The sequence below is a fragment of the Tachysurus vachellii genome, chromosome 3 (genome assembly GCF_030014155.1).
Source record: "Tachysurus vachellii isolate PV-2020 chromosome 3, HZAU_Pvac_v1, whole genome shotgun sequence".
Taxonomy (NCBI): Eukaryota; Metazoa; Chordata; class Actinopteri; order Siluriformes; family Bagridae; genus Tachysurus; species Tachysurus vachellii.
In genome coordinates, this window is record NC_083462.1 from 30,455,201 (window position 1) to 30,468,926 (window position 13,726).

Here is a 13,726-nt window from a genome sequence, read left to right on the forward strand (position 1 = left end):
AGGAAGTATGGTCTGCCACAGGAACTGTTGATGCTGTTCTACACTGCAGTCATAGAATCTGTCCTGTGCACATCCATCACCATCTGGTTTGGTGCAGCAACAAAACAGGACAGAAACAGACTACAACGCACAGTAAAAACAGCAGAAAAAATAATTGGCACCCCCCTGCCCGCTCCTCAGGACTTGTACAACATAAGAACCAGAAACCGGGCAGGGAAAATCACTACTGACCCTTCACACCCTGGATATAACCTCTTTTAGCTCCTCCCTTCTGGCAGGCGCTATAGGACTTTGCTTACTAAAACTGCCAGACACAGGAACAGTTTTTTTTCCCAGGCAATCACCCTGATCAACAACTTACCATAATTATATTCACTACTTCTTATCATAAGTACTGCATTATCAGGACTGTCAATCATCAAATCATCTGTATATTACACACTACTGCTGCTGTATATTGCACAAAAAGCATAATATTGCACAATATTGTTATTTGCACTCCCACACTTTATGTACATTACTGATCGTTCATATTCCATATTCATATTTTATATATTTTATTCATTCTATATCCATATTTTATACTCATTCTGTCAATATTGTATCTCATTGTCTGCATTGTTTACTATACAAGAAAACAAATTCTTTGTGTGTGTCAACACACTTGGCCAAAAAATCTGATTCTGATTCTGATTCTCCAAAATCTGGCTTCTTTCCACAAGCCACCCGACTCGTTAATAACTGAACTGAACTGTACTGAGCACAACACACACATGCACATCAACTGTTTGGTCTGCACAGACCTACACCAAATAAACACACTTCCAGTATATATCCATCAAACTGTTTACATGCTGTTTTGGCACATTGATTTTTGCTCTTTGCATATGCTGTCTCACATTTCAGTCGTTTGCTGTTTTGCACAATACTTTACAATATCTATGCAACTGCTGCTATAATACTGTGTTCATTCCTGTAATTCTGCACACGCAATATTTTTGAACATACAGTATTTACACTGGTCTTCTTTTTATTGTCTTTTGTGTATTGTCTTGTAATTTTGTCTTGTTTGTCTTGTCCTGCACTGTTTGCACCAGGTTGCACAGATGCACTTTATGTGGCTAGGACTACTTACTAAGTCCTTAGCTCTGTCTTTGTGTTATGTAGCACCATGATCATGGAGAAACGTCTCATTTCACTGTGTACTGCAACCGCAATATATGGTTGAAATGACAATAAAAGCTTCTTTACTTGACTTGACTAATTCAACAACCTTGTGGGTATAAATCTAGAAATATTTAAAAAGCACAAATGAGTGTGATGGACAGATATTTAATAATACTATTGTCAAGTCAAGAAGCTTTTAAAACAGTGTGAGACAAAAGACAAAGAAGACTGTGCAAGACAAAAGACAGTGCAAACAAAAAATATAATACATTACACAAAAGACAATACACAAAAAAACAGTGCCAGTGTAAATACTATATGTTCAAACAATATTATATGTGCAGAAATACTTAAATGAACACATTAGTATTATAGCAGCAGTTACATAAGGTGTTGTAAAGTATTGTGCAAAACAGCAATTGACTGCAATGTGAAAGTCAACATGTGCAAAGAGCAAAAACAGTGTGCAAAACAGCATGTAAACAGTTTGATATGATGGTGCTGTAGACATGGATGTAAGTTGGAAGAGTGTGTATTTGGTGTGGGTCATTTCAGTCCATTCAGTTGATTGTGCATGTGTGTATGTGTGTGTGTGTACTGTGCTCAGTACAGTTCAGTTCAGTTATTCAGGAGTCTGATGGCTTGTGGAGAGAAACTATTACACAGTCTGATCGTGAGGGCCCGAATGGTTCAGTACCTTTTTCCAGATGGCAGGAGTGTGAAGTGTGTGGGGTCATCCACAATGCTTTTGGCATGCTTCTTGCAGATGTAGCATGTTGGGTGAATATCCATGATAGAGGGAAGAGAGACTCCAATGATCTTCTCAGCTATCAGCTGCTCAGAATGCTCTCAATGGTCTCTCTGTAGAATGTAATCAGGATGGGTGGAGGGAGATGTGCTTTTCTCAGCCTTTGTAAGAAGTAGAGATGCTGCTGGGCTTTCTTGGTGATGGAGCTGGTGTTGAGTGACCAGGTGAAGTTCTCTGCTAGATGAACACCAAGAAATTTTGTGCCCTTGACGATCTCTACAGATGATCCGTCATTGTTCAGTGGAGAGTGTTCGCTCTGTGCTCTCCTAAAGTCAACAACCATCTCTTTAGTTTTATCAACATTCAGAGACAGGTTGTTGGCTTTACACCAGGCAGTTAGCTGTTGCACCTCCACTCTGTATGCTGACTCGTCATTCTTGTAGACTTCTTTGGGATGGGGACGATGGTGGTTGTCTTGAGGCACATAGGAACAACAGCCATGCTCAAGGAAATGTTGAAGATGACAGTGAAAACATCCGTTAGCTGTTCTGCGCATTCCCTGAGCACCATGCCAGGAATGTTGTCTGGTCCAGCAGCCTTCTGTGGGCTAACTCTGCATAGAGTTCTCCTCACGTTGGCCGTGGACAGACAGAGTACCTGATCATTGGGGGAGGACATATACAGTATATACTATTTGTCATATAGTGTACTAGTTAACAACGTACATACAGTAACAGTTGGAATCAACCTCTATACTGTAAATGTATAGCAGAACTGAAGATAAATGAGGACCCACCTCTGTTAAAACAGTTTTATTGCTATTGGTACTTTTAGTCTTCCACTTATCAAAGCAATTACAGTCAGATCTAATAACTAAGGCTTATATCATAGCAAAAGCATAGCAAAATATCATAGCAAAATACAAATACTTTATTATGATTGAACAGATAGTGTCCTAAACAGATACATATATAGATGTGGTAGCTCAGTGGTTAACGTGTTGAGCTACTGATCGGAAGGTCATGGGCTCAAACCCCAGGTCCACCAAGCTGCCACTGCTGGGCCCCTGAGCAAGGCCCTTAACCCTCAGTTGCTCAGTTGTAGTCACTCTGGATAAGCGTGTCTGCTAAATGCTGTAAAAATAGATAAAAATAGGAGATCTGCTATTGATTTTTTTTGGAAGCCTGCCAGAAAATTTTACAGGGTATCTATTACAGGGAGACTAAAAGTGTGCATAAGGGTTGGATGCAATGCAACGCAATAAAAAAAGTAAGCCAGCATGATGTTTGCAGCATCAGGCAGATACAGAAATACACTACAAGTTCATACCTTGATATAAATTATTCTAAGATGAGGACCCAAGTTAAGGAAACCCAGTGAAGCGGATACCAGTCCTTGACAAGTTACCATGAGTTATATAGTTCTTTCTGGATATGTGTGAATATCAGTTATTCTGTGTACATATTTTGTAACACAGCGTACCATTAAATAGAGATGCATGCCAGTGACGTCCATATTGTTGCTTTTCCATTGGTTTCTCCCAGTGTTTACCTGTTTTTGACCAACAGAGGGGGCCAGTATCCACATCTCTAATTTACTGAAATTTTTATTCAGATGGACTGGAAGGTGATTATTGTGGACCTTTGACTTAAAACAAATGAACACATTTAAAAAGATTTAATAGACATATTTGAGTAAGAACAGTTTTTTGAGGGCACACTGATAGTTAAACTTTATATAAAAGGTGTAAGAATATACGTTTAGTCATGGACAAAGCTATTGATTTTTATGTTAAATGTATTATTTATATCAACTTTGATTTTTTGAGAACCAACACAATGTCCAGTGTACATTTTTTTTGCTCAGGGCCAATAAATAATGTATTTATAATGCAGGTATACAAGTCTACCTGCCCAAAACACAGTGTACTGCAATTCACTCAGAATTTAAACAATTAATATAATTAGCACATCAAAAGAAAACTATAATAACAGCCATAAAAATAATAAATCATTTAGTGAAAATATATAGGACCATAATGTGCTTTTTTCTAAAACATCAGCATTTCCAATGTGCAGAAGTGGTAAAAAATGGAAAAAATTAAATGTCTTTCATCATTAAAATGAAATGACTATTTTATGTTTATATAGTGTTAATGATGTGCATAACCAAGTAATTCAGTAAAAATATGTTTCATGATTAATTAAAAAAAAAATCAGGATATAAAATTTTAGTTATTGAAATTTTTATTCCCCGTGACCCGAGGTAGTTCGGATAAGCGGTAGAAGATGAATGAATGAATGAATGAATGAATGAATGAATGAATTTTTTATTCAAATATAAATTTTATTTTATTAAAAATTATGTAAGAGGTATTAGTTATTGTTGCATTACAAATTAGCACCTGCAGCATTTAATGCAATACATATAAACTACCACTATAATGTGTAATACGTAACTGTTAATTGTCTCCAGATCTCCTATTGAATATAATATGTCTATTTATATATTTAGAATGAGAATCATTAGTTAGCATGTATTTTATGATAAGGCTTTAGGCATGCTAAGTTTAACTGGAAATGTTAAAAACAATTTGACTTATGTAATTTTCTTACTTATAAAGGGTTCTGCATGTATGATGCTTGCAGGATTAAAGCCCTGTCTTTTGAAATAAATCACTGTATTAGTGGTCACTGCCTCACCATTGGTAGAGGCAGGTGAGATTTTAGCCTCTCTAGGAAAGACGTAATGTCTGGGAGGAAACTAGACATGTTGGCTCTATTAAAGTAGACAGTAGACAGTAGAGCAGCAGCAGACACAGACAGGAGGAGACGGAGATGGGAGTGACCCGACTCCTGCACAAGGACGCTGCGTGTCTTGAATGGCTGGACTACGCGCTCCCACTGGGTGAGGATGGCTTGACGAGCCCCAGCCCACTGACCCGGACCGAACAGCCGAAACTGGTATGGGGTGCCCGGACCAAAAAGGACTCTTAGCCACAAGCTAGGATCAGTCAGGAACAGCCATAGGAGGTTGGGACACACACCTATCTGCGTAGCCAGCTCATCCATGTAGAGGAGGTGATCAACCTGGATGGTATGTCTCTGTGAGGTTACATACCTGAATAAGGATAAGCAGAGTATATATTATCCTCAGTACTCTATTTTAAACATTATGGCTTGTTTATTGAATTCCTTTACAACAAGCAAGCTTTCCTCTGACAAACTGTATATTACCTCTTTGCCATAGAGTCTTCCTTAGCTTTAATATCTTTCAGCATGTTGCTCGTTGATGGAAGCTTACTAAGCCCTATATGGAAACATTAAAAAACATAAAATCATATACCTGCAGTTTCTAGATACATGTCAGATTGTCACAAAAGATGTTCTGTCTACAAAATTGGCACATTCAGGAAAAAAAAGCTAAAAACGCCACCTGATTAGAGAACAGTGACTGCCGTGCAAGTTAATGGCCATGACTCATGTACAAATGTTACTTTGAACCTTTAAACATGTTTACCTTTGAAGACACGTGTGGCCCAGCGAGCTTGCATTTCAGAGATGGGCATGATGGCTCCCAAAGGTTGGATGAGGCCAATGATAGCCAGAGTGGGTTTTTCAAGACGTGGAGGGAACAAGTACTTATAGAGTTGTGTCTTGTTCTCTGTGACTGAGATCACATGGCTTTGCAGGAAGGGGAAAGAGAAAGTGTAGCCTGTGGCAAACACCACCAGATCAATGTTGTCCTCAATCGTGCCATCCTCAAAGACAACACTGGAGCCACGGAATTCACACACATTTGGCTTCATCTTAATGGTGCCAGAAATGAGTCGATTTGGCAGATCATCATTTACCATGGGGTGCTGGCTAAACAATCTGCAAGAATGTGACAAAGATGTGCTTAATTAACTATGTAAGACATATCCACAGACTTTCAAGGGATGCCTAATTTTATAATAGCTAAAAATGATCAGGTTATTAGCTTTACACAATGGGTTTAGCATAGCAGGATATAAAAGTGCCGTTTAACAAAGGGGCCAAGTTTAATGAACACCGCACAGGAAGGTGACGTGACATACGGCTAAGTATGGTGACCCATACTCAAAATACTCAAAAATGCGTTTAACCCATCCAAAGTGCACACACACAACAGTGAACACATTTATGCTGCGGCGCCCGGGTGTGGCCAGCCCAAGACCCGAACCCACAACCTTAGGGTTAGGAGTCAGACTCTCTAACCATTAGACCACAACTAAGGGAAAGTATCACTGCCACAACTATTATATATATATATTAGTAAATGCAAATAAAATATAAGCATTTAAAGTGATTTGTCACTGTACCTGTGTTTTGGCTTCAGCCCATACAGTTCATGGTCAAATCTCTCATTGAGCCTTTTCTCTCCGATGTTGCATAAGACCGCGAAGGGCAGAATAGGCATGATCATTCGAAATGCCCTAGTAAGAATCATATCAACTGGAACACCATTCCTTCCTACGCGATTCAGGATCCAGGAGCCTCTCCGAGTACTCAGGAAAACCTGAATGTGCAGGCAGGATTTATTTATATCAATGTCTAACAAAATATTAAACATAACATGCGCTCCGACTTAGATTTTTGTCACTCAATTGGTTTGCAAATTTTATCATCATAGATTTAGACATAAAGCATCACATTCTAATGTGTGTATGTATACAATGTGATCTATCCAATATGAGGACCTAAAAAAAAAAATCAGTAGAATAAATGAAATAAAATGTCACATTTGAATGTCATTAGCACTCAATTTTTTTCCTTTAGTCAACATGATTCCTATTTTTTTTTTTTAAAGTGTTGGCAATTGGCAATTATAAACACTGGATTTGTTTTTTCTTCTTTTAGGAACTATACAGCTCATAAATTGTACAAAAAAAAAATAAAAAATCCAAGTCACAATACAAGATTCAGATGTCACATTTGCAGTTATTTCTCCTGAAGAACACGTGTTGTAGAAGTGTTGCACCCACCTGTTTGGTCACTCTGCTGAGCTCCACAGCAATGTCGCCTCCTGAATTGCCAATTCCGATCACAACTGCTCTCTTGTTCCGCCAATCCTCTGGAGACTTATAGTCACGACTGTGGAAGTATTTCCCCTTGAAAGTGTTTATACCTGAATTAAAATACAGATCAATTCTAACAACGATATATACATTTATTTAACACCTAATACATAATGTGGAGAAACAGTATTTCCTGACTTCCATGAGTTATTTTTTTTCCTTAATTTTTTAAGGCTTTCTTTAAATAATGTTGGTAATGGACGTACATTCATCCATTTACTGTACAGCTCATCCTACACAGGGTACAGAGTACCTGGAGTATACGATAGGGGACTTGGGGCACAAGGCATGGACACACTGGACTTAATGCGCGTGCGTGCACACACACACACACACACACACAAGCGAATTGACAAGCAGAGTGAGTGGTGTCATGGTGATACCTGGATGGAAAACAGTCCTCACGGTAATGAATCTGAAGAGTTCAATTCTTTCCGCTCTCACAGAAACAGCGAATGACAAGCTAATGCAAAGACATCTTTTATATCCAACAATCCTCTCAGCAAACTGTTAGGCCATTTCCCTGGCTTATGCCAACAATATGAGCTGTGAATATTGTGTGAGATAAGTCCACATAGGCAGTGACTACAGCTGTTAAACAGTGATGGCAGGAGTTTGCACTCTGCCTTTGTAACCATATTTTTAGCTCACTACTTCCTCTTTCCTTAGCTACTGTATGGTTGTCCCATGGTGTCAATGTTATTACTGGGTAAATTAATGGAACAGGAATATTAGGTTAAGTATTTTAACCCAGCAGGGCTCGAGAGTAAACTTTTAGAGGTACTTGTCCTTCTGATAAGTAAAACAGAAGGTTCATTTACTTGTCTGAAAGCTTAGGTCATGTTTCTTGAAGCTTTTAACAATACAGATTTATATAGGAAAAAATCCTATTAGATTATAATATTATAACATATAACAAAATATCCCTGGAATGAGATTAGTACTTACTTAAAAATATATGTTTTATAATTAATTTTATTTTAATACTTGTTTTCGTTCATCATGAATGGAAGTGTAGGCTATTTTTAATTAACCGATTGGCATTTAAAAAATATATATAAAATAGTAAGGCCACTTACGTTATATCCTGGTACATTGTCTTTGTTTCTATAATAGTGAATTATCAAATAAAGCTGTTATAAGCAGCCCATTTAAGTAAAAGTGATCAGAGCCACCTGAATCTCTGCCATTTGTCATGACATTAAGTGTGCATCGTGTTGTGTGTGCACAAGTGTCGCTGCACTTTTTCAGTGCTATGTAAAGACAGCTTTAGTTATCTGACCTTACAAGCTCATTTGATATTTCTGTTGTTCAAATGTTTTCCATGTCAGAGAATAGCAAACAGTTGAGCACTGCCCAGTATGCAAGAAAGAATGGAATGAGGTGTAACACTGGGCTGCGCCACATAAAAATAACAATAATCTATGTAATATTTTAATTCCCACATCAGTATTTTGCAGTTTTTGGTAGAAATGTCTTTATCTACATATTCTATATATTCCTAAATTAAACACAAGAAAAAAGGGTGCAATATTGACCAAAGGTAGTCCCGTAAAAGATTAACTTCAGCACACACAGATTTGACCCAGCCTTTTCCATTTGCTCAGTTAATAAATAAACAAATTCCAAAGTTTAATGTAATGTGGGTACTGTGGGTAATTATATAACAATACTAACAAGGCAGCCCTTGCCAACAGATAAACTACAGATGTTAAAACAGTAACACAGTCTACTATGGCAAAGGGCATTTACAGCTGAAGAGGCTTCGTGAATCTTTTAAATCCTGCTTATAAAAGACTTTAATGCTGTACCTGGGAAATCTTTCAGAGGAAGATGAGGGTGACAGTGGTGTCCGGTGCAGACGAGCACAGCATCAAACACATGTTTCTCTCTCTTCCCATCCTTGTCCTCTGTCTCAATGTCCCACTGACCAGACTGAGCAAAATCTGGTCTTTGAATGACATTAAGTACTTTCGTCTGAAATGTACACACATATGTGCAATAAGAGAAGGGTAGCTTCTTTTCCAGACTTCAAACCATGTACAGTAAACTAAAATATTAACAGTTCAGGCATTAATTAGACATCAACAGTTAGACGTAAACAGTGGTCTAAGTTCAACACTATATTTAATCAAATGGCTGGAAAAAGTTGGTTATAAAGTGCACTGATTGTTTGCTGACCTGCAAGCGGATATAAGGCCTGAGCTGGAAGTGATCAGCATACATGTAAAAGTAATCCATAATGTAAGAATTGTGCATGTAGTTCGGGAAATGGGCAGGGATGGGGAAATCGCTGAAACACATCATTTCCTTTGAGGTGTTGATGATCACTGAATGATAGATGCTGGCCCTGTCAAACTCAGGATTCTCCTGGAGGGGGAAGTACGTGATGACAAGGTTTCTGTGTCTTAATCTTTCAGGTCACATGCATGTTTTTAAGCTTATGCTTATATAGCACATGTTTATGTATTTATTCAAACATAGACATTGAAGCTTCAAAGTGAAGTACAATGAAGTTAGGGAGAGCAACATAATCGTACCTTAAATCTCCAAAGACCTCCAATGTCATCACTGCTTTCGAAGCACACTGGTTCCAGACCTTCATCCAAACAACACTTAATGCAGGTCAGTCCAGAGCTTCCTCCTCCAATCACAGCAACTCTCCGAGCCATAATGCGTTTTCTACATGCAGACAACAAATGGATGTCGAAATTATCTTCGTTCATCAATCTAAAAAGTAACACAACGAGTAGATTGTTCTTATTATTGTGCACAGTTAAAGGGATGTTTAATACACTTTAGATGTTTGAGAAGAAAAAAAATCCCTAAAACCTGTGAATACACTTTGTGTATTTTGGACACTGCTATATTATGTACATAAAATAAGCTGACAACAATGCATGTCTACAGACATTTATTTAAACACAATCAAAGCTTATAAAATAGCAGCTAAGTTGCATAAATGTTGGAGTGCTGATTGGAAAATTGAGCTCAAATCCCAAGACCAACCCCTGCCACTGCTGGGGCTGTGATCAATCCCCATAACCCTCAACAGCCTGACTGTTAATACAATGACCTGGATACATAAGCTTGAATATCCTTTAACCTTTAATGTTGCTGTGTTTAGAATGAAGCAATCACATTCACTACATGTTCAAATGTCAACAATGAAATTATTCTGATTAATCCCAGCTGTTTCTGTAGAACAGGAGCATAAAAGAATAGACATTAGATGTACAATGAAACGTCATAAAGGCCATCATCAACAAACCAGAAACTCCCTCCAAATTCATATAAGAGCAAGTTAAAAACTTATCATGCAACGTTAAAGGATCTGCAAGAAAACCGAGTTGTGTAATAAAATGAATAGATGCATCAACAAATGTTTAGTTTAGGGCTGTGTGCACTCATGCAGCTGTGCTATTGTACTGTAGGTGTATCCTTCTGATCAATGACTTCCATGTAAACCTGATTTATTTAGCTCTGTGCATTTAATACAACGGCAAAGCGTAAAGCAATAGCAATTAGAACATTTGCATTCGAGACGCGGACTTACCTCGATATACCGTCGATATAACAAGACAAGATGCCCGTCGAAAATTACGTTGTTTTTGGCTAACTTCCTATACTGAGAAAGGGCAGAGCCATGGACATGGTGCTGTTTGATTGGTCAAACTAGCAAAACCCCGCCCCTTTTAACATACCCGTAATGCTGCCACTGTACTGTTTATCATCAAATAAACAACAAAAAACTCGCAATTTCTTCAAGGGAACACAAGATGGGCTTATGTGCATGTCAAGTCACTTACATACATATGTGTAAAGTTCAATATCATTCCATTCTATGGGGTAACAACAGCACAATCCTCACAGCTTGGTGCAGATAAATATGTAAACATATGTACAGCATGTAATTGTATATATATATATATATATATATATATATATATATATATATATATATATATATATATGTGTGTGTGTGTGTGTGGGTGTGTGTGGGTGTGTGTGTAAACATATGTACAGCATGTAATATATATTTATATATATATTTTGTATGTAAACATATGTACAGCATGTAATACAGTATATATAGCAATCACTCACAACAGTTTGTTGTGTTAAGTACGGTTGCGTATTCCCTAACTTATGAGAATTGCAGCATACAGAATACTACTATGCTACTTTGATCAATTATTATAGACACAATTGTTATGATAGATGTGTATTTCCCTCTACAGGGAAATGCACAGGGAACATTTACATTTACATTGTACTGTATGTACAACTACCTACTGCAACTTTGATTTGATGTCACTTGTTAAACTGATGAAATTGGAAGGCTGCACCGAAATCCAAATATGAGTATGCTGAGAGTCAGAGTATACAGTATATAATATGTACACACTTTTACATATAAAAGCTAAACTCATGATACCAAATTTTAACCAATCATTCTCTCTTTGGGTGAAAAGAAAATGGCTGACCCAGGAATATATTTTGCTCAAATTTAGATTTATTTCACATACCAATGAATAGTGATCTTGATCAGTACAGAACAACACAAAAACAGGGGTCAAAGTTAATTTAAGACCCTATGCATAGTACATGTATAACACACCAAAACCTAGTCAGGAGTCATGGTTATTAACTACAAAACATGCCTTTCTTTCAGCTACCTTTGTTCTTTAAGTTACCTTTAATATTTTAATATTGCCTGCTTTTAACCCAAGCCCTCATTACATTCATATTCCGTTCTTCTTCATTCACTTGTATGTCATTCTAGCTTGAATACTTCTAGAGTGCCCTTTCATCTAGATTTTCTCTGAAGCAATGCTTGTCAGATTTTAGTATCTGATTTTTATAACAAGTGTATCTGAGAAGATAAGTCTGCTGTGATAATGTACAATTTCTGTGTAAGACGGCAATAGTGTACCGTGTAGTGACTAGGCCAAAGAGTAAGCTGACCATTTTACTAGATTCTTTTCATCAAAAACACAATATTTAAAATAAAGCACAGTGCATATATAAATATAAAAATATAAGCTTCACAATTTACACTTTGTGGATATTGTGTTGTAATTGTGGCCACATAAGTGGTAGCTACATACAGTAGCTAGATTCTACACACACTGGCCATTTTAAATAAGATCTGTTAATACTGTAGATAGTTTTCTTTGATTGCTGTAGTCCATCTGTGGTTATGTACATTTTATCAGTCCAGGCCATCATCTTATTTTGGTGATGTACCAATGTCAGCACAGCTACAACATCTGAATGTTTTAAAATGATCAGTCAAACCCCGATCCCCAATCCAACATGTGGGAAGACTAAAAACCTGCAGTTCATCAATAGACACGTGCTATACTGTAAATACAGATTACTAAATCATTCCCATGATTTTTAATTGTGCAGAAATACCATTTCAAGTGACAATTACTGAGTAGACATGACTCTACTTAAATGTAAATCTCTAGAGCAAACTAAGAAGACCATACTATACTGTATGTAATCATATACTGTAGAAAAGCTTATTTCTTTTTTGCATTTCAATAAGAGCAAAAATTAGCATCACTCCTCCTGCCAGACCCAGTGAGTAGCGTAGTGTAGATGTTTTGGTCTCTGGAACGGGGCGTGTCTTGAAAGGCTGGGTTACACGCTCCCACTGGGTGAGAATGGCCTGACGAGCCCCGTCCCACCGACCTGGCCCACTCAGCCGAAACTGGTACGGGGTACAGGGGCCGAAGAAAACCCTAAAACCCAAACCAGGATCTGTCAGGAACAACCACAAGAGGTTGGGATGCACACCGACTTCCTGTGCAATAGAATCCATGTAAGGGATATAGTCCACCTCAACAGCAGCTTTATTTGGACAAGAGTATCTGTAAAATAACATGAGAAACAAGACAAAGTTAAGACAAGTCAATAAGACAATATCTTTAAGAAAAGATATAAAAATTAATTCACCTTTTCATATTTGCCTTTTGGTCTTTCTCTGTGATCTTGTGCATTATTGATACAGAAGGAAGTGGTTTTAATCCTTGAGGAAAAAAGAGTGAAGATGCTGTTTAAAGAGCTTTCTAATTTTTTGCAGACATTCAGGACTAACAAACAGTCTACTTCACTTACATAGCTCAAGACATATTAAATATATTACTTTAAACTGAATTTCAAGCTATCAGAAACATTTCTGATACAGTAAGTACTCATAAACAACATGCCATTATTACTAGACAGTGACCTTCATCAGTGACATGTAATATGTCTTGAATTTATCTAGCCATCTTTAAGTATTGTTTTATTACAATGTCTCCATGCTTTATAATACCTGCAAAGACTCGAGCGGCCCATCGTGCCTGCATTTCCATTACAGGCATTAGCGGTCCCGTTGCACTGATTAATCCTATAAAGGCCAGCGTGGGGTGCTCAAGGGACAGAGGAAAGACTTTTTTGTAGAGGCTCACTTTCCCTACAGGGTCGCTGTACTTTGATGGCGGTAAAAATGGGAAGCTTGCCTTGTATCCTGTACAGAAGACAAGTGCATCTATCCCCTCTTCAACTGCCTCGTTATCAAACACAACAGTCGAGCCTCTGATCTCTCGCACGTTTGGTTTCACCTGCAGTGCCCCCTGAAGGATGCGTACTGGCAGGTCATCATTAATGACGGGACGTTGGCTGAGTATCCTGTAAGAGAATAGATGACACTTAAGGAA

General features: G+C 37.7%; 2 protein-coding genes across 4 annotated transcripts in view; both read right to left on the bottom strand.

The window, feature by feature from the left end:
- Nucleotides 1-3,845: 3,845 nt before the first annotated feature.
- On the bottom strand, nt 3,846-10,655 carry si:dkey-239i20.2. 2 transcript variants are annotated; one of them, XM_060866718.1, is made up of 9 exons: nt 10,570-10,655; nt 9,554-9,743; nt 9,195-9,383; nt 8,825-8,990; nt 6,921-7,063; nt 6,258-6,454; nt 5,435-5,790; nt 5,152-5,224; nt 3,846-5,035 (listed from the first exon to the last, which is right to left on the bottom strand). In XM_060866718.1, exons 2-9 carry the CDS (start codon nt 9,737-9,739, stop codon nt 4,606-4,608), a joined length of 1,740 nt encoding a protein of 579 aa, XP_060722701.1. In that variant the 5' UTR covers nt 9,740-9,743; nt 10,570-10,655; the 3' UTR covers nt 3,846-4,605. The 2 variants fall into 2 exon arrangements, with proteins under 2 accessions (XP_060722701.1, XP_060722703.1); XM_060866720.1 differs by having other exon boundaries at nt 9,554-9,695; nt 10,570-10,638.
- An 867-nt stretch (nt 10,656-11,522) lies between these two features.
- Nucleotides 11,523-13,726, bottom strand: part of LOC132843420 (flavin-containing monooxygenase 5-like) — a 33,407-nt gene continuing 31,203 nt past the window's right edge. For both annotated transcript variants that reach the window (XM_060866721.1, XM_060866722.1), the window contains 3 exons: nt 13,342-13,697; nt 12,981-13,053; nt 11,523-12,895 (listed from right to left, as the gene is read on the bottom strand). In XM_060866721.1, coding sequence (XP_060722704.1) covers nt 12,526-12,895; nt 12,981-13,053; nt 13,342-13,697 — 799 coding nt within the window. In that variant the 3' untranslated portion in view covers nt 11,523-12,525. The remainder of the gene's footprint in view (nt 12,896-12,980; nt 13,054-13,341; nt 13,698-13,726) is intronic.